This window comes from Myotis davidii, unplaced genomic scaffold, assembly GCF_000327345.1.
Source record: "Myotis davidii unplaced genomic scaffold, ASM32734v1 scaffold65, whole genome shotgun sequence".
In the NCBI taxonomy this organism is placed as follows: domain Eukaryota; kingdom Metazoa; phylum Chordata; class Mammalia; order Chiroptera; family Vespertilionidae; genus Myotis; species Myotis davidii.
The window spans coordinates 252,885-274,008 of NW_006297833.1; the positions used below are offsets into that span (position 1 = coordinate 252,885).

The 21,124-nt window shown below is 37.8% G+C and overlaps 1 protein-coding gene across 6 annotated transcripts in view; it reads right to left on the minus strand.

Annotated features, from left to right (window-relative positions):
- The window catches only part of PAN3 (PAN3 poly(A) specific ribonuclease subunit), a 141,105-nt gene that overhangs the window by 37,967 nt on the left and 82,014 nt on the right, over positions 1-21,124 (minus strand). For 2 of the 6 annotated variants that reach the window (XM_006773675.2, XM_006773673.2), the window contains 4 exons: positions 6,427-6,674; positions 4,485-4,541; positions 3,022-3,126; positions 2,140-2,197 (listed from right to left, as the gene is read on the minus strand). In XM_006773675.2, the coding sequence (XP_006773738.1) occupies positions 2,140-2,197; positions 3,022-3,126; positions 4,485-4,541; positions 6,427-6,672 (466 nt within the window). In that variant the 5' untranslated portion in view covers positions 6,673-6,674. Of the gene's footprint in view, positions 1-2,139; positions 2,198-3,021; positions 3,127-4,484; positions 4,542-6,426; positions 6,675-15,073; positions 15,096-17,718; positions 17,821-21,124 lie in introns of those variants that run through there. The other 4 variants (XM_006773672.2, XM_006773674.2, XM_015570441.1 and 1 more) reach the window with 3 other exon arrangements.

The window sequence follows — 21,124 nt, forward strand, 5'->3', positions numbered from 1 at the left end:
TAAATTCTGAGGACACAAATTAGATATCGAAGTATTTTGAGTTTAAAAACCTCTTAAGCTTTTCTTAAAAAAATTACTGATTTATAGAGAAAGGAAGAGGACAGAGATATAAGCATTGATGAGAGAAACATCAATCAGCTGCCTTCTGCATGCCCCTTACCATGGACTGAGCCTGCAACCTGGGCATGTGCCCTGACCAGGAATCTTGGTGCATGAGTTGACACTCAACACTGAGCCACACAGCTGGGCAAGTTTGTATTCTTTGACTGGTATTATATCCAATCTATGGATCACTTTAGAAAAATTGACATCTAAGTCATTTTGTATTTCTACTCATGAATAAAGTATTTCATAACTTGATTTACTTATCTTATTTAATACATCTTCAAAAATCTCCCCCAATGAGAACTTACACATCTTTAATTGTATTTACTCATAGGAACTGATATTCTAAAATCCTTGCAAATAGCATTTTATCTTGTAGTTATATTTTGAAGTTAGTGGCTACAAGTCTATAGAAATGCAACTGACATGTATTAATCTTATATACAGCTATTTCCTAAACTCTATTATAATTTTCAGATTACATCTAATGCATCATCATATGATTTACATATGACTGGAGTCATAAAGACTGGAATAATCCTATTTATTTTTCTTTTTCCCTTTTACCCTCACTAGGGCCTCAAAGAAAATGCTAAATAATTAAAGAAAATCCTTACCTGAACCACTTCAAAGGTTATGACAGGCAAGTTCCTTGCCCATCTAAACTGGAAAGATCAGTCTTAAGACATAACAGCTAAACACATTCCTTTTAATTTTCTAGCAGTCAAGAAGACCCATAGTCAAGACTCAATCCTTGGTAACAACCAGGTATTTCAAGATTATCTCTGTGGCAAATGTATTCGTACTGTACTATTTGTAAAGTTTTTTTAAACCATACCATATTTAATCTTGCTATAAACAGAATACGATACGGAAAGAGATTTTAATGGCTCTCTTAGAAACACTGTGATACAGTCAGAAAAACCTAGGTTTAAATCCTGATTCAGCCAGCCAATTACTAGCCACTAGTCTTAAAGGCAAGTTACTGAACATGCCTGTCAACTTCAATTTTTCTCATATGTAAAATGGAGATTATAGCCCTGGCCAGTGTGGCTTAGTTGGTTGGGCGTCGTCCCATGTACCAAAATGTTGCCAGTTCAATTTCCGATCAGGGCACATGCCCAGGTTGCAGGCTCAATCCCTGGTAGGGGGCATGCAGGAGGCAGCCGATCAATGTTATGTTCTCACACTGATGTGTTTCTCTCTCTTCTCTCTCCCCTTCGCCCCCGCTCTCTAAAAATCAATACACTATTCAAAAAACATGTTTTAATGGAGATAATATTAGTATCTATGTCACAGCATTTTTATAAGAAAAAGCATTTAATCATCACACTGCCTAGCATACTGTAGTCTCAATAATAAACACCTTTCCCCTCTGCTTAAGAGCCTATCAAATATCAAAAGACAATAATATACTAATATATAGTAAGGTAAATCACCATGAATTCTAATTTTTTTGTGTGAACTAGAATACTGTCACATGTAGAATCAATTTAAATAAACTAGATGATCTGTGATATGCTGGAATACTTCTTAAGTGGATTTGAAATAAATCCTATATAATAAAAGGCTAATATGCAAATCAACTGAAGGGCAGGACGATGGGTTGCTATGACGTGCACTGACCACCAGGGGGCAGACACTTAACGCAGGAACTGCCCTCTGGTGGTCAGTGCACTCCCACAGGGGGAGCACCACTTAGCCATCACAGCTGGCGAGCGCAGCAGTGATGGCGGGAACCTCTCCTGCCTCTGCGACAGCGCTAAGGATGTCTGACTGATAGCTTAGGCCTGTTTTCTGAGGCCTAAGCCATCAGTTGGACATCACCCGAGGGCTCCCAGACTGCAAGATGGCGCAGGCTAGGCTGAGGGGCCCCCTCTACCCCCCCCCAACCCCCCAATGCACGAATTTCGTGCATGGGGCCTCTAATATATTCATAAAATATTAATTAGGTAGTAAGACATACAAACATGTAGGACTATATAAGAATCATAATATTCTTTAAAAGGAAGAATGAATCCACGCAAATTTTACCTGGCATATCTGCTTGATCAATTTGAGCCATTGTTATTAAATGTCTGTTAATGAGCTCCTAAAAAAAGAAAACAAGTATATTTACATCTAAACAAAGCTTCTGAAATCTGGATTTTCTACTATAACTAAATAACACAAGTAATAAAATTTTTGGTATGTGTGCTTTTTAATATTGATATCATGAAATAACATTTCCAATAATGGCATAAAAATTCTAGTCTTAGATATACATGCCCCTATTAAGGTTGAGCTCCAGTAACTATGCTATAACTCAAAGCATATAACTATATCGGTAGCTGAAAACTCAAGTTCTATGCTAAGCTTGTCAATAATTCACTCTATGAACATTATACAGGTACAACATACTTCTATGAAACGAAAATATTTTTGAGAATATAAGTGTAAAATGAAATTCAACATATCAAATAATACCTCGCTATCTAACAAAAAATTATTTTATAAAACCTACTTTATAGAAAGGATTGAGCTCTCTTAATGTGAGATTTATTTCTGGGTCATCCTACCTAGTCTGAACCTATAAATATTAGCCAAACATTGTCTCAAGGTTAGAAACAATTTAAATAATTTATTTATATATTTCTGAGACACCTCTGAATGCACAGGATATGATGTGCAGAAAGTGACTCATTTAAATAGCTATTCTATGTTTTACTCTATGAACATAATAATTAACTTTTTTATTGAAAAAGAGCTTTCCTTAAATGTCACTTAGAACTCATAAATTCTAAATTCTCTCTATCTGGTTTAGTACACAAATTTGATTAAATAACATGATTTCAAAACAGCTCTATTGTTTCTTCAGTTCTTTGCTAAAAGCACACTAGATATCAAGCATCCCTACTAGGAATTCTGAATGCGTACCTGTCGGAGCTCATCGGCCATGAAGAATGAAGGTGCATTTGCTTTTGGTTGCATATAAGCAACATGAGGTGCAGTTGGAGGATAAATATGATAGTTTGGAAAAACCTAAAAAGGTAGGGAGGAAGAAAATGTAACAATCAATTTTTCTCAATTGATAAGGTTTATTATCATTGTTTTTGATAAAGTTTTCATCTTTAAATGACACTGATAAATTGATATATTTTAAATCTCTAAATGATAGTGAATTAAACACCTCAGAGAATAACTTATCAGTATATTTTCTGAGTTAATTTAAAAAGTCACCTTATCTTATAAAATGAAGAGCTAATATGCTAATTAGACTGAACAGCAGAACGACCATCCAGATGACCTTTCAGACAACTGTCCGGACGACCTTCCAGGACCAAGCCGGGGCTGCGAGGGCCAAGGCAGCCAGGGCTTTTTGTGCATCAGGCCTCTATTATATAATAATCAACTTGAAAACTCTAATGAGAAACATTTCTTCATATATGGTAAAATTTAAGCTCCTATGATAGGCAAAAGTAGCTCTTTGAATGAAATGTTACACAAGCATTCTGTATGTACTTTTAAAAGCAATTGGAAGAAAGGAAGGAAGCAGATATTAAAGGTGATAGGGCACAGTCAGATAATGAAGTAACACCTGCCCTGGTGGCCCAAGGAACTGCCCGATTATGGGCTTTTTGTGGCCAACCTAAACGAAGTGTTACCTAAATACTTGTTAAACACTTCAAATTGCAAAAGCAAAGAAGAACAATTTACTAACAGAAGGGTGCAACAGTGCACTTATATTCCAAGTAAACTACAACAGAGTTACTAAATCTGCTTTCAGGTTCCCCTCTTTCATTCTTCCAAATGGACTCTCCCCACCACCCTGCTTTTTTTTTCTCTCTCTTTTTCCTCTGCCTCTCCTTCCCTTCACTGGTCCATGAAACAAAAATCAATAGATATTCTAAAATTGCTTTTGCTTTATTCTTTCATTTTAAAAGCTGAAACAAACATTGTTGTCTCTTAAAAATTAATTCAGCTGATTTCTGTTCCTCTCAGGTAATTATTGTTAGGGATCTCAACCAGGAAGTGATTTTGCAATACTTACAAGGTTTCCTTTAACCAGTATCTACAGAGAGAAAACTCCTTTTTTCTGCCTTGGTTTTCTTACATCAGCTAGCATAGTTTGGCTTAACTATTTCAGGTTTACCATGAGCATATTTTTAAAAGTAGTTTGAAGGATATAAACAATAAAAATGTGCCATATATAATCTCTACAAAACCAGTGAGACAGTTTTGTGACAAAAGAACCTCTTTATAAATTAAACTTCTTTCTACAAATACAATAATAAAATATAATAAAAATGTAAATAATTATAAAATATAATAAACCGCAAAAAAGGTAAAACATTAATGGAATTCTTACTTGAAAGAACCAAGGAAAGTCTCTACTCTACCTCAATTATTTGACCTTCTGTTCGGCAAGCTGTTCTGTGATAATTTTTGAAAGATCTCTGACCAAAAACAAAACAAAATAAAAACTATTAGCTATTTCATTATTTCTTTAAAAAGCATTTTGCATGATTTACAAGTACTTCTATAAATGTTTTCACATTTATTTCTCGTAAGATGGTTAGGTGTTATCCCAATGTACAACTGGGGAAACAATCTCAGTGGTACTAAGATTCAAGAGTCACAAAACAATGGCAGAAATGGGACTCTTATATATAAGTAACAAAAAAAATCTATTGTCTTTCTACTCAAATTGAGTTTTAGTAAAATGTTAAATTTAATCAAAATAGAGCATTAATATAATATGTAGGATCAAAATCTGCCTGCTTACTGAATTCCAACTGAGGGTATTTTTTCTATTGATTTTCAGAGATTGTAGGAGGTGGGGAAGGGGGGGAGAGAGGGGGAGAAAGAGTGGGAGATAGGGAAGGAGGGAGGGAGGGAAGAAGGGAAGGAGGAAGGGAAGGAGGGAGGGTGAAATAACAGATGCCTGAGAAATCTCTACCTCCACATTCTTTACCAGTTTCTCTCAGTAGGTGGCGCCCTCCCTGAGACCTCCGCCCACAGGGATTTTTTCTTTTTTCTTTTCCATCCCAGGGAAAGGGAACCAGTTACCATCGATTGGTTGTCTCCTGCATGCACCCCAACCAGGGCTAGGGATTGAACCTACAATCCAGGTATGTGTCCTTGACCAGGAATAGAAACGGAGACCCTCCAGTCAGTGTGTAGGCTGATGCTCTAACCAATTAGCATACTGGTCAGGGCTACCTTTCATCTAAACTTCTCATCTATGAACATGTCAAATGTCAGTTTTCATATTTTAATGGAATTTGGCTTTTTTACTCATGAGCTCTTCATCGCTATTTTTTTGAGGGGGGGGGAGGTAGAGGAGGTAGAGGAAGGAAAAGGCTTGGGCGTGCTCCCATGAGGGAGAGCATCACTACTTATTTTTCTATAGTTAAAAAAATAATTTTTGAACAGGAACAAAATAATGAAGCTAAAAAGGTACAATCTGCCCTGACTGGCATGGCTCAGTTGGTTGAGAGTCATCCCATGCACTGAGAGGTCACCAGTTCAATTTCCAGTCAGGGCACATGCCCAGGTTGTGGACTCAATTCTAGGTGTGGGGCCATGCAGGAGGCAGCTTACGAATGTTTCTCTCTTTCATTGATGTTTCACTCTCTCTTGTACTCCCTTCCTCTATCCCCCAAAAAACAATAAAAACTTATTTTTTTAAAAACTTAGTCTCACAATGTAAAAGTGATCCTATTTCCCTTAATAACAACAACAAAAAAAGTACAATTTATGGAACATTACAATGCATCCTTTCTCCCCTCCCCCTCCTTCTACTGAGAGTCCTTTGTCAGTTCTTTCCTAGTCCATAATCAAGGCTCCCTAAGCCTCCCCAATCCTTAACTATGACCCATATAGGAGGCTTTTCTCTGTGTCGACACTCCACTATCCAGAGGTCTAGCAATTAAATTGCTGCCTCACATAAGGCAAGAGTTTCATCATCAGTTTGCTTTCAATAAGTACTGATTTAAAAAATCATCTTTCTCTAGCTTCTTACGAGGGGTAAACCTACCTATAAACAAATGTCAGCAAACATCAACTCTAACTAGCAGAAGTATCAGGTAACCCTACAAACAAAGCATGCCATAAACTACTAAACTAGCGCTTGAAAATTAATTTTTAATTAAAACCAGATTTGTCCAAAACTAGAGTTCTTATTAATACAAAACCAGTTTACTTTGAAAAGATATTAGAATTACCATCTAAGTTAGAAAATTAAATACTTCTTCACATCAAAATAAAAACATGCAAGAGGAAACCTCATGAATCTCATCAATTAGAAGGAACTATCACTTCCCTTTAATGCAGACATACCATTCCAGTCAAAGGGGCTGGAGCTGTGTCTGTATAGAAGTATGTCGTCCCGCCAACAGTTTCCTTTTGAATCAGCTGACCAGAGGACGGTGTCTGAGAAACAGGATTGTTAACAGGTGTAGAGGCACTAGAAGGCACCATGTAATTTGCTGGATTTGGAGTGTGACTTCTTCTTCTGGGAGCAGGAGAAGTATGTGGAGTGATCTTGGGGGAATGAAGAGGGGAAGACCCAGCAGACAATGACATTCCTGAAGAAGAAGAAAAAACATTTCTTAGGGAGCAAAAATTGGGTTTTAGAAGAAAAACCTTGGGAAATAAAATGCAAACATTCATTTGGAAGAAACATCATGTTCAGCAAATTCTTTAAGTGCAACGATAAAAGATGTAATTTTATCTTGTTTTGATTAGAGAAAGCTATGATTAAAGCAAATGTAAAGAAGTTTGCTTTCAAATATAGATATTTTCAAATAAATTAGGAATTTTATTGCAATAATAGTCTCCTCCATATCAAAGTTTACATGAGAAATTTCAACAGTAATTTAATAAATTTCACCAATAATTTAATAAATTAATTTAATGAAAAATGAGAACTGGGATGCTTTATAAAATTATGCCTTCTCTAAAAACTTTCATAGAAGGCATAATTCCTTTTTTGTTAAAATGGATATTAACAACAGAAATAGCACATTCCCCTAAAATATTACAGTATTAAAAATAATCAAGCTATTTAATAAGATGTACTAGATTTCTTTTGGCCAAATATAATTAACAGAATAGCTGCTGTTTTGATTATGTCTTTTGTCTTTAACTCTAAATAGGCATACAGCAGAACTGAAATTTTCTGCAAATGCATACTTTTTAAAAATTAGACCAATTCACTATGTTCTAGGGAATGTTTTACTTAAACTCAACTAGAAGAAATCATTATATGCAGAGCATCTCTATTATGAATGAATCTGTTGTGAAGAAATGGAAAGGACAATCATCTTTACCCTTCAGATTTCAAGCTAGCTGAGAAAACAAGACCAGGTCACATGTAAAAGACATAAAATGACTTACAAAAACACTCAAATATAAATTAGTATTCAGCAAACTACATGCATAAATGCAGAAGGATGCAAATTAATGTAAACCAGATAAAGTTAAAGTCTTAATGCAAGTGATCAGTGCTGAGCAGAGATTCAAAAGAGTTTCCTAGAGCCCGGCCAACATGATTCAGTGATTGAGCATTGACCAATGAACCAGGAAGTCATGGTTTGATTCCTGGTCAGGGCACATGCCCAGGTGGGGCATGCAGGAAGCAGCCAATCAATGATTCTCTCTCATCATTGATGTTTCTCTCTCTCCCCCTTTCCTTCCTCTCTAAAATCAATAAAAATGTATTTAAAAAAGAAAAAAAAAGTTTCTAAGGCTACAATATACTTCCTGGAAAAAAAAATAACTTATCCAGGAACTGTTTTCTGGCTCCTTGGGAAATTACTAAAATCTTCACCTTTAAAGTAATGTGCATCTGCCCCAGCTGTTTTGGATCAGTGGATAGAGTGTTGGCCTGTGCACTGAAAGTTCCCAGGTTCGATTACGGTCAAGGGCACATGCCTGGGTTGCGGGATCGATTCCCAGAGTGGGTGTGCAGGAGGCAGCTGATCAATGATTCTATCTCATCATTGATGCTTCTATCTCTCTCTCCCTCTCCCTTCCTCTCTGAAATCAATAAAAATATATTTAAAGTAATGTACATCTCACAATTCAAAAACAAAGAAGTTACCAAAATGCCTCTAGTCACATAACTAGGAATAACAGGGATGTAAATTTTAATTTCTGAGAATTAGCAAGACACCAACACTGTTTTTTGAAATAATGTAGGTGAATAAATGTCTGGTGAGAACTGAGATAATACTTATTTTATAACTGTTTCTCTACTTTGTGAGCAACTAAGTAGGTAGATAGGTCAGTTACAAGCACCACAGTACAAATCAGAACTAAGATAAAGTGAGGTTTTATTTGACCAAGGACTTATGCAAAGTCAACAGCAAAGCCTGGCCTTAAACCCAAGTCTCCACACTCTCAACTTAATACTCCTACTACTATAACACAATGTCTACTGTACTGACATTAAAATAGGCCGAAATTCTCAAGTGGTCATTAAATGTATCTAAGAGAAACTTTAAAAATATAAAATCCCGTTTAAAAATTAAAAAAAAAATAAGGAAGTCAAGCTAATATATTAAGATATGTCTAATTTTTTTAAAAATTGTTCCAGAATTCTGTTTTTCTAACTCTATATTATACACTTAATTTCAGGTTAATCCATACAGCAAAAATTGGGAGGATCATTAAACTATTTTCAAAGGATAAATATCCCCACTTAATACAAAATACATTTCAATAGTTTTCCTAAAACTAGTCTCTAAGCCATTCCAAGACAAAGGACTAAGTTACCAAAGAAGAGTAAAAATACTACCTTTAAATTAAATAACAGCAACAAATATAGTTACCAATTCTTTAGCACTTTACATGTGTCGGGAACTAATAAAAGTGCTTCAGGTGTATTAGTCTATTTCATCCTCACAACAACTCTGTGAAGTAAGTATATCACATTCACCTCACAGAAGTGGAAACTAACTTAAAAATATTTTTAAACTTATTGTAAGGATAAATATAGGTTATTAAACAAAAGAATCAATATTCAAACTCAGGTCTATTTGACTCCTAAGACTGTGCTCTTAGATAACATCCTCTATAGTTACCCAATTCCAATAAAAATTATGAACAATAAAATGGCAATAAGTACATATCTATCAACAACTGACTCTTATATTCGGTAAATCTAACTACCTGAGCTATGTGGGGATAGGAAAGTGTAGCATGGAGTAAAGGGACAGATTCTGACATCAAAGTGTGAGACAACAGTGGAATCTCTCTTTAAGATTAAATACCTGGAAATAGTTACCAAGAAAATCTGAGGCCAGTTAAGAAGGAAATTCATGTATTGTAGAACGTATAGGCTGTAGGTAACAAGCTTTCACTCAAAAAATTTTAATTTTTAAAAGCAAGGACCTACAACCAAGATTACACTATCCAGCAAAGGTATCACTTAAAAACAAAGGACATATAAAGAGCTTCCCAGACAAGAAAAAGCTAAAGGATTTCATCAAAACCAAACCAGTATTTCATGGATTATTAAAAGGTATTCTTTAAGAAAAAGAAAAGATAAAAATATGAATAAAATGGCAATAAATACATAACTATCAACAATTTAATTTAAAATTCAAAATAAATGAACAAGCAGCAAAGAAGTAGACTAACAGATACAAAGATTTTAACAGTTGCCAGATGGGACGGGGGTTGGAGAAATGGGTGAATAGGTGAAGGGATTTAGAAGTACAAACAAGTAAAGAACAATCATGAGGGTGTAAAGTACAGCATAGAGAATATAGTCAATAACACTCTAATAACTATGCATGGTGTCAGATGGGTATGAGCTTTCTCGGGATGATCACTTAGTAAGTTTTAGAATGTCTAATTTGGGATATACACCTGAAACTAATATAATATTGTATAGAAAAATAAACAATAATCCTAAAAATTTTTAATTTTGTGGCTATTCTAACACAAAATTGCTACTCTAACACAAACTTGCAAGACTGAAATTTGAGTTCATATATCTGAGCTGAAGCACCTGGAGTTAAATACATTCAAAACAAAACATGTAAAATACTAAGTATCACTACCCACAAAGGTAACAGGAAATTTAAACTGTATAGGAAGCTAGAAATGAAATGAAATTTTACATTACAGAAAAATTAAATCTAGTCACAAAAGGCACAGCTTTGTACCACCAGAATACTTTACAAACATGTTAAGGAACTGAGTAAATTTGCATACATGTTCTTAGAGAAAGGTATTCGGTACTCTTAGAATAACATTTTGATGATGTCATATATAAAAACTGCACTATAATTTCTTAGTGAATATGCAAACTGAGATAGTTAACTTTAAAACATTTTAAAAATTCTTCTAAGAGTATGCAATTCAAATAAAAGCAAGGAACAATACAGAAATGTTCACTGGAGAAATTAACAAGAGTAATTAAAGAAAATAAGTTATAAAAATTTCAAGTTTAACTTATGGAGGCAAAAGTGTCAATGTTTTTGGATATCATGACTTTTGCCTATACCTGACACTCCCCCCCCCCCAAACAAACAACATAAAAGCTTTATAAATGGCATAATCCATTACAGTAAATATTTATAATACTAATACAGGGTGGGACAAAAGTTTACAGTTGTGCATTAATGAACGTTTATCCTTGTATTATTAATTATTACTAGAGGCCCAGTGCAGGAAGTTCGTGTACTTGGGGGGGAGGGGGGGGGGAATCCTTCAGCCCAGATTGCTTAAGGGTACAGGCCAGGCTGAGGGACCCCACCGGTGCACAATTGGGGCCAGGGAGGGATGCAGGAGGTTGGCCAGCTGGGGAGGGATCATGGGAGGGCTCCAGGGCATGCCGGCCCACCCAATCAGCCACACTCCAGAAGGAAGCTAACCTACCAGTCGGAGCGTCTGCCCCCTGGTGGTAAGTGCACATCACAGTGAGAAGTTAGTGGCCTTAGCATAGCATTAGTATATTATGCTTTGATTGGTTGAATGGCGGACCTGACAACTGGACACTTATATTAGGCTTTTATTATATAGGACTAGAGGCCCAGTACACAAAAATTTGTGCAATCGGGGGGGAAGGGGGGGTCCCTTAATCAAGCCTGTGCCCTCTCGCAGTCTGGGACCCTTCAGGGGATGACCATCTGCTGGCTTAGGCCCACTCTCCAGGGGATTGGGCCTAAGATGGCAATCAGACATCCCTCTGGCAGCCCGGCAGCCCTCGAGGGATGTCCACTTGCCAGCGGGGAGCAGGCCTAAGCTGCAGTCGGACATCCTTAGCGCTGCTGAGGAGATAGGAGAGGCGCCCACCACCACCGCTGTATTGGCAGCCATCAGCCTGGCTTGTGGCTGAGCAGAGCTCCCCATGTGAGAGCGCCCTGACCACCAGAGGGCAGCTCCTGCATTGAGCATCTGCCCCCTGGTGGTCAGTGTGTGTCATAGTGACCAGTCATTCCCAGTCTTCTGCTATTAGGGACAATTTGTATATTACCCTTTTACTACATAGGATAGAGGCATTCTACTACTCAGAGAAAACCACATTAACCTTTGGTGTATTACAGGCATTTTTATGCATATTTAGTTGAGATTGTACAATGCTTATGGTTTTGTCTTGCTTATTTAATGTTATAAATGTTTCCTTATATCCTTAACAATTCTTCATTAACATTATTTTAATTTGAACATAATATTTCACCCTATGGTTGTGTCATACCACTTGTCGTCCATTACTGGAGCAAGCAAGCTTCCTGTTCACTTCAGCTGCCTGGCTGCCGGCCGCCATCTTGGTTGGCAGTTAATTTGCACATTGCCCTGATTAGCCAATGGGAAGTGTGTCGGAGGTACGGTTAATTACCATGTTTGTCTATTATTAGATAGGATTGTATTATTTTCCATATAAACAACTGTAAACCTACCTTTGCCCCACCCAGTATATATCAAGTGAAAAGCCTTTCTAAATACAATCAACCCAGTTAGGACAATACAGTTTCTGAGAAATGAAAGACTAAGCTTCAGGGGAACCCCTTCCTTCAATCCATACTAATGTTATAAGTACCTATAACTATAAGATTAAATACAATACCCAAATTTTAAAATATAGCTATTAAAAGAATAACAAAATTAAAAAAAAACACTAAGAGCATAAAACTAAGGCATAATTTGGAAATAAGAGGCTACATTGTGGCAAATTTGGAAAATTACAAGCAAAGCTAGATACAGTCTCTACAACTTGAGCTCTTAATGCTCATTTGGGCATATGAAGCATGACCTACAGCCCATTAAATGTAATGAATGAGCTGAAGTCCCAGTGTAAAGCCAGGAGTCTGGAAAAACTGCGCATCAATGAATGTAGGACAAGAAAATTTCAACTTAGAGATTAAAAGTGGCAGCAGAGCAAGTGGATGCTGCATGATCACACTCCCAGGATCAAACTGGAATTATAACTAAATTACAGAAAAACTTTCTGAATAATCAACTGAAGACTCACTGGAGAGAATCCTGATAACAAAGGACAGAAAATGGAGACCACACAGAGAGTGGTAAGAGTGGCGAAGGTGCGAAAGGGCTGGCCAGGCTCCCACAGACAGCAACTGAAGTTCTGGAGAGATATCTCAACTGTGGTGGTTACCACTGAGGACTCTAAGGTCAAATCCCCAAGTTGGGCCCCCAGCCCAGAACACCAGAACTGAGAAGGGTAGCCTCACAACATCTGGCTGTGAAAGCACTGGAGTTGCTGCCTGCTAGGGAGAGATGGCTGGAAATTCAGGCAACCTCTTAAAGGGCCAATGCACAAAATCCCCTGTGGAGCCACCCACCTTGTGTTCTGGCAAAGGGAGGGCAGAGTGCACTGGAGCTGTGTGAGCAGAAGCCATGATCAGGGACTCAGAGGTCAGAGCTCAGAAGGCAGACACCCCAGTAGCCTGTGCAGAGGCACTCCCTCATGTTGCAGAGGTCATCTTTCTCATGCAGACATTTTCTATACAGGCAGCTTTGCCTGGGGGGAAGGCAGTTGACTGATTGGAAAACACCTTGCCCCACGGTGCCAAGTTTCTGAGGCCCAATGTGAAACTGAGAATAACAATTAGGCTCCAGGCAGAAGCAACTGCCCCACCTTGTTGAAAAAAAAACCTCTCGTCCTAACCGGTTTGGCTCAATGGATAGTGTCGACCTGCGGACTGAAGGGTCACAGGTTCGATTCCAGTCAAGGGTTGTGGGCACATCCCCAGTCGGGGGCGTGCAGGAGGCAGCTGATTGATGTTTCTAACTCTCTATCCCTCTCCTTTCCTCTCTAAAAATATCAATAAAATATATTTTAAAAAAACAAAATAAAATAAATAAAATACCAATGGAATATTTCACAGAGGTAGAACAAATACTCCAAAAATGTATATGGAATCAAAAAAAGACCCCAAATAGGTGCAGCAATCTTGAGAAAGAAGAACAAAGTTGTAGGGATCAAAATAACAGATATCAAATTATACTACAAAGCCACCGTAATCAAAACAGCCTTGTAGTGGCACAAGAACAGGCATATAGATCCATGAATCAGAATAGTGTCCCCCAAAATCCACCCAAGCCATTACACTCAATTAATATCTGACAAAGGAGGCAAGAGCATACACTGGGAGTCAAGATAGTCTCTTCAATAAATGGTGTCGGAAAATTGGATACATGCAAAAAAAATGAAACTAGACCACCAACTTACACCATACACAAGCAAAAACTCAAAATGGATAAAAGACTTAATAAAGTTGTAAAACCATAAAAATCCTAGAAGAAACCATAGGCAGAAAAATCTCAGACATATATTATAGCAATATGTTTATAGATATATCTCCCAGGGCAAAGGAAACTAAGGAGAAAATAAACAAATGGGACTACACCAAAATAAAAAGCTTATGCACTGCAAAAGAAACCATCAACAAAAGGTTCACCACTGTATGGGAGAACTTATTTGGCAATGATACATCTAATAATGGGCTAATATAGAAAATATATAAGGAACTCATACATCTTAACAAAAGGAAGACAAATTGTCCAATTAAGCACGTTAAGCGCCATGTCAGTCACCGGTGACTGACACTATACTTTCCGTCCAGAAGATAAAACAGGCTGGGTGCTTAACGTGTTTTAAAAAATGGGAAAGGACCTACTAGTAAATAGACACATCTCCAAAGAGACATACAGATGGCCAAGAGACATGAAAAAATGCTCAGTCACTAATCATCTGAAAGATGCCAATCAAAACGACAATGAGGTACCATCTCACAGCTGTCAGAATGGCTACCATCAACAAATCAACAAGTGACAAACAAGTGCTGATGAGGATGCAGAGAAAAGGGAAACCTAGAACCCTGCTGGTGGGAATGCAGACTGGTGCAACCATTACGGAAAACAGTATAGAGTTTCCTCAAAAAATTAAATATGAACTGCCCTTTGACCCAGTGATCCCACTTCCAGGAATATATCCAGTAAAAAAGAAATCTCTTACCCTTTAAGACAGCATGGAGGGTCCTGGAGAGTATATGCTAAGTGAAATAAGTCAGTCAGAGAAATACAAGTATCTCATGATTGCACTCAAATGTGGAATCTAACTAACAAAATAAACTGATGAATGAAGTGGATCCAGAGACATGGAAGCATGAAACAGAGTGTGGAATCTCAGAGGGAAGATGGGGAAAGGTGGGAGGTAATCAACCAAAGACCTTGTGGTTATATTCATAACCCATGGACACAAACAATAGGGTGCTGAAGGCCAGAGGTGGGGGGCAGGCTAGAGAGGGTGAATGGGGGGAAAGAGAAGACATATGCAATACTTTCAACAATAAAGAATTATGTAACAAAATAAAAAATAAAGAGATCACACAAATTAAAAAAAGATAAAATATCTAGGTAAAACTTAACTAGAAATGTTCAGGACTTATATGATGAAAAGGTTAAATTCTACTTACAGAAACAAAAGATAACGTGTACAAAAGAAAATAAGTACCTGTACTTATCTGCTATAAAGTAGTCAGTTCTACCCTTAACTAATTTAAAAACACAACAATGTTAGTTTAACAAAAATAACTAGAATTTTTTAAATTACCCATACGGAAAAATAAATATTAAGAAGAGACAGAAAATCTATATATATAAAAGCCTAAGCGACCGAACGACCAAAAAGCCATTCAAGCGGTCACTATGATGTGCTCTGACCACCAAGGGAGAAACACTCAACGCAGGACCTTCCCCCTCTGGTGGTCAGTGCACTCCTACAGAGGGAGCGCCCCTTAGCTGACTAACCCATACGTCCCAGTGGCCCACCAGCCCGGCAGCAGCCACTCACTCCCTCAGTAGTCCTGCAGTTCTAATCTCTGGAGAATGAGCCAGGCACCGACAGACTGGCAACACCAGCACGATCTCGACAGTGCCTCTGGCCTCCTGGAAGTCGGCCTTGGGCACCGCAGTTGCTTCCCCTCCCTAGATAGTCTGCAAGGAAGAATAATATAAAAGTGGCCGCCAGGTAGCTCCCGACAACCAGTGCAAACATCAGCAGGACAGATCTGGATCCTGGGCCAGCAAGGGCGTCCCACAACCCACCTGGAAGGCCAATCACATCCTGGCTCCCCCCTCGGGACGGGCGCCAGATGCAGAGCTCTCTCGATTGGGACTAACTGGGCACGAGCCTATGGCAGGTGCAGCGGGGCTGGGATGAGTGGGAGCAGCAGGCAGGAGCAGCAGGCGGCGTTGGACTGCAGGTTTCGGGCCTGATCCCCACAGGCTACCCTGAGGGACTCCACCCATGCACGAATTCATGCACTGGGTCTCTAGTTATTAAAGAAAAGCCAGGACTGAGGAATAACAAAGGACGAGAAAGAAAAATCTTATATAATAAAAGCTAATATGCAAATAGACTGAATGGTGGAATACCTGGAACAACCAACCAACCAGTCACTATGACATGTGCTGACCACCAGAGGGCGTGTGCAGAACATGGTGGGCATTGGCCAACAGCAGGATGGTGGAGCAGGTGAGCAGGTGAGCAGGGGCACCAGACCAAGGCAAGGCTCCGGTCACTGTTATCAGGGCGAGCCTCTGGTGGTTACTGAAAATTCTTTGTTCCAGCGTGCCACAGTCTTAGCTGGTGCTCAAACCTGCTGCCAGCGCCAGCCCCGCTCACACCCGTAGCCAGCACCAGAGCCGCTGATCACCCCTGAGGACTTCTCCACCTCCCCCTGGTCCTGAGGGGCAATCGGGGCAGCAGCCACTGCTCGCACCAACTGACAGCGCCGGCCCTGCTTGCACTCAATGCTGGTGCAGGCTCCAATCGATCTGCACCATCAGCGTGTGGGAGCAGCGGCAGGAGCAGGGCTGCTGGCAGATGGGACCAGGGGCACGGCAGGAGGGGCCGGGTGGGGGCACAGAGGATGGACCAAGACCTGCTCCTGTGCCTACTGCAGCCTCGTGCCCCACAGTTTCTTTCAAGGTGCACGAATTCATGCACTGAACCCCTAGTTAAAACATAAAAGGAAGAAGAAAAAAGTATGGTGTAAGACTACTAGATATTAAAAAGTAATAAAACCTACAGATTTGGCCATCACTAAATGATGAAATGAGTAAAGATATATGCAAACAAATTTAGTTTAGACAAATAAAAGCAACTCATCCTTTCATTCATTATGCCCACATAAAGGTCTAATAGATTAAATATTTAAAAATTTAAAATGAAGTATCTCAAAGAAGATTTATAAAAAAGAAGATAAAAAATATAAAGGTCAAAAAATAAAAAGTTAGTCAATCTGACTTCTTCAAAAAACAAATATTTCTGCCCTAACTCAGTGGATATAGCATCGGCCCATGGACTGAAGAGTCTCGGATTCTATTCCAGTCCAGGGAACATACCTCAGGTGCAGGCTCGATCCCTGGCCTAGGTATAGGAGGCAACCAATCTATGTGTCTCTCTCCATTGATGTTTCTCTTTCTCTCCCCCTCCCTTCCACTCTCTCTAAAAATCAACAGAAAAATATCTTCAGGTGAGGATTAATAATCTATAATAAAAAAAGAGCAATATGTTAATTAGACCGGATGACCTTCCAGATGCAGCTGTGAGGGGCCGAGACCCTTGCACTAATTTCGTGCATCGGGCCTCTAGTAAGTAAATAAGTGAAAATATTTCTACACAACAAAAAGGTATTTGCAACACAATAAAGGGCTTTATCTGCATAAAATCATTAAGAAAATAGAATTTAACCAACAGAAAATAAAGAAATTATACAACTGACCAGTGCATAGAAAATAACTAAATGCCTCAAACATAAAAAAGATGCTTGTTTTCACTGATAATTAAAGAAATGCAAATTAAAACCAATATAAAATCAACCTTTTCATGGATTGGCATAAATTTAAAAGTTTATATAGACAATTAGTAAAAGTGTGCATGGCATATAAATACGATCATACACTTTTAGTATTGATTTTTAAATCTCTTTTGGGGCGAAAATTTGGCAATACCTATCAACTAAAACTTTTTAATTGACATGATAATGGTAAACAATTAAAACCAAAAAATTCATAAAATAAAATATAAAAGCTATGAGCTCCATAAAAGTGAGTGCTTTTGTCTTGCTCATCTTTGCGGCCCACAGGACTTACACGAACAAGTGCTTCAGTTGCTTTTAAATCCTTCCCAGAAAATAACAAAAGTGATGTTTTCTTTTCTTGGATAAGTCCAAAAAGTCCTCTCAGATACAAATGCATCTGAGATGCCCGAGTGAAGATACACAAAAATATGAAAACATTAGAAACATTCCTTTTAAAATCAGGAACAAAATAAAAATGTCAACTATGACTACTTCTATACAACATGAAAGGCCTTACTTAGCCAATGCAACAACAGAAAACAGATTACAAAGGAACAGATTAAACTATCACTATTTCCAGGTAACTATTCAAATATAAAAATCTATAAAATGTTAGAAATAATAGAATTTATCAAAATAACCAACATAGAAAACTTAACAGATATTTACACACTAAAAATAATCAATCAGAAAAATTTTCTTTTTTAAAGACAACAATTATAATACCAACAAATGCTCAAAGTAGATCTGAAAATATCCAACAAAATATATACAAGACCTGAGAACAGAATAAAACTTTATGAAAAGACATTTAAGAACCCTTGGAAAAATAAAATGGATAGAAAGGCAATAACTAAAATTATGATTTTATTCACTTCACCTGAAGATTTCACACAACTTCCCTGAAGACACTAGGCTGCTTCCTATGTCCAATGAAGTAACCAAATTATGGCCCACAGGCACTACTGAATAAACTCCTCTAGTATGTTAATCAACAAACATCCTTCCCAATACCAAATTCTCTAAACCTCTTCCTCACAGAAAATTCCAATTTGTCCTTCTGAAAAATCTTCTTACCCTATAAAAATTTTGATAGCCATATTTAAAAATTCTCATCATTTTGTATTTGATCTTTTGCTGCAAGTACCACACAATTCAAATTATCTTTTTATAGGGAAGAACTGTGCCTTAATACTCTCTATATTCCCAACCATTCCCAACTACATATGTAATGTAAACACAATAAATTTGTTGAAATGAGAGAGATACAGAAATGAAAGTCCTCAGTTTGGTACCAATAATCAAGATGCTAAATACAGCAATAGCTATTATGATCAGAAAATGGAGAATGCCATCACCAGAATTACCTGAGTAAAATCAGAAGTTAGGAGAAGAAATGTAAATGGTCATGCTATTGAATGAAATAGATGTCATCGTTATTTAAAAGCAAATGTGAAACAAGCCATAAGCCATTGTGAAAGAAGGAATTTAAAAGAATTTGGGGTGAAGGACATTCTTCTGACAGAGCAGTGTGATTATTCTAGTGTTCCTCTTTCCAAATCAATGTAGCCCAAATATATATGTTGCACTAATTCTTTTAACGAAGTTCCAATAACTAAACTAAACCCCCAATAATAAACTGTCATGCATGACTACATTAAAGAGAATGGTTTAGATTAGAATTACCAAAAATATATCTCACATTGAATAGATGAACCTGAATTGAAGACAGATAGAGGAAGCATAATCTTCTTAACAACAAGGCCAAGAGTTGGGGTTTCATCCAAGAGAAAAACCATACTAAGAAATTTATACGAGCATATTCAGGAATACAAAATCCAAGCTACTACTAAGATTTCTTATTTTTTTCATTTTTAACCAAATTCCCCAATCATAACCACCTTCCCCCAAATAAAACAATGCACAGTTATAGCCCCAAAAAACAGACACTATGTTTATATTGTACTCCTATATTCTAACAGGGTCTTAAACATATTAAGAATTAATCATGCCGAAGCCGGTTTGACTCAGTGGATGGAGCGTCGTCCTGCGGACTGGAAGGTCCCGGGTTCGATTCCGGTCAAGGGCATGTACCTGGGTTGCGGGCACATCCCCAGTGGGAGGTGTGCAGGAGGCAGCTGATCGGTGTTTCTCTCTCATCGATGTTTCTGACTCTCTGTCTCTCCCTTCCTCTCTGTAAAAAATCAATAAAAATATATATATAAAAAAAGAATTAATCATGTAATAGTGTAATCATTAATGATGTAAAGGGTGAACATAAAAGGTCCACCCCAAAGTTCAGTTCAGAGGACTTTTCTCTCCCCATTTGCCCTTTCAGTACCTCAGAGACAAGTCCATTTCTTAGTCCATTTCTATCACTAGCTGATCTTAGCAGAAGAAGGAAGTAACTTTAATGAAAGTAATTGCAATCATTTAACAATTAAAAGTTTAGATGTTGTGAAGTTATTTGCAATTTGATGCAACCTGTTGAACAAACCTCTAAGGTACTCTAGGTAACTATACTGTATGCAGATAGATGTATACTGACTAGAACTTCTTTAAATAAAATGCTAAAAGTTACAGAATAACATCAGAAACTAAATTTTCTACATGATGTTGATGGTTACTTTATAACTGAAACTTCTTTAATATTTAACTGAGTTTCTCAGTAAATTTAGTAACAAAGATACTTGATTGGAGGTCCCTAAACCCATCCCCGGTCAGAAATTCACTGGAACCCAAAGAACTCAGCATAGAGTGGCACTCATGACTAAGATTTATCACAGCAATATGGTAAGCTGACACTTCAGATCTCAAGGCTGAAAAGACACAAGAATCTAAAGAAATGCATGAGTAAGATTCCTTATACTCTCTTACTCTCATGAGGGATCACACAGCGTACTCTTCTTCCAGTAACAGGGGTGCTACGTGTATGCTCAGAGAAGCTCAATACAGACTCAGTACCCATGGTTTTTATAGGGGACGGGTTCCTGATAGGCACCCTCGCCTAGCACATGCCAGAATTCAAAACTCTCAAAAGGAAGAAAGGTTTGCAGCATAAACCACACTGTTTCATAAAGAGTCTAGGAACAGTAAACCTCCCTACTCCGTTAGTGAACAATGGAAACACTCCCCAACTCCAAGTTCCCACACATCAGCCCAAGACAAACCTTACAAGCAGGCTTTTTAACTAATTTCTGCAGAGATCACTTGAATTGTCTCCAGTACCATTACCATTTCTTCAGAGTTCTGCTCTACAGTGTAGTGAATTATGTTATAAAGAAATACACAAGCAAATGTTTTATTTTTTTCACCTAAACATACATGTGTGCCAGAGAAGGGGGAGGAGAAAAAGTAAACCTTAAATTAAGGCAATGTATTTATGTTGATTCCACTACTTTTTGTACATACACATTAATAAAAACAACATACACTGGGTGGCCAGATTATTATGACCACCTGACGTTTGTAGGCAAATTAGCTATAATTTCGCACTGAAGTTGTTAGAGGGCCAGACCATTATAAATAGGAAAGCAGGTTGTTTACCACATCAGTAGAAGTGATTTTTTTCTGAAGATATGGGTAAACAACATGATTTAACAGCCTCTGAACATGGGATACACACACACACACACACACACACACACACACACACACACACTCTGAGTGACCAGATTATTATGCCCACCACATCAGTA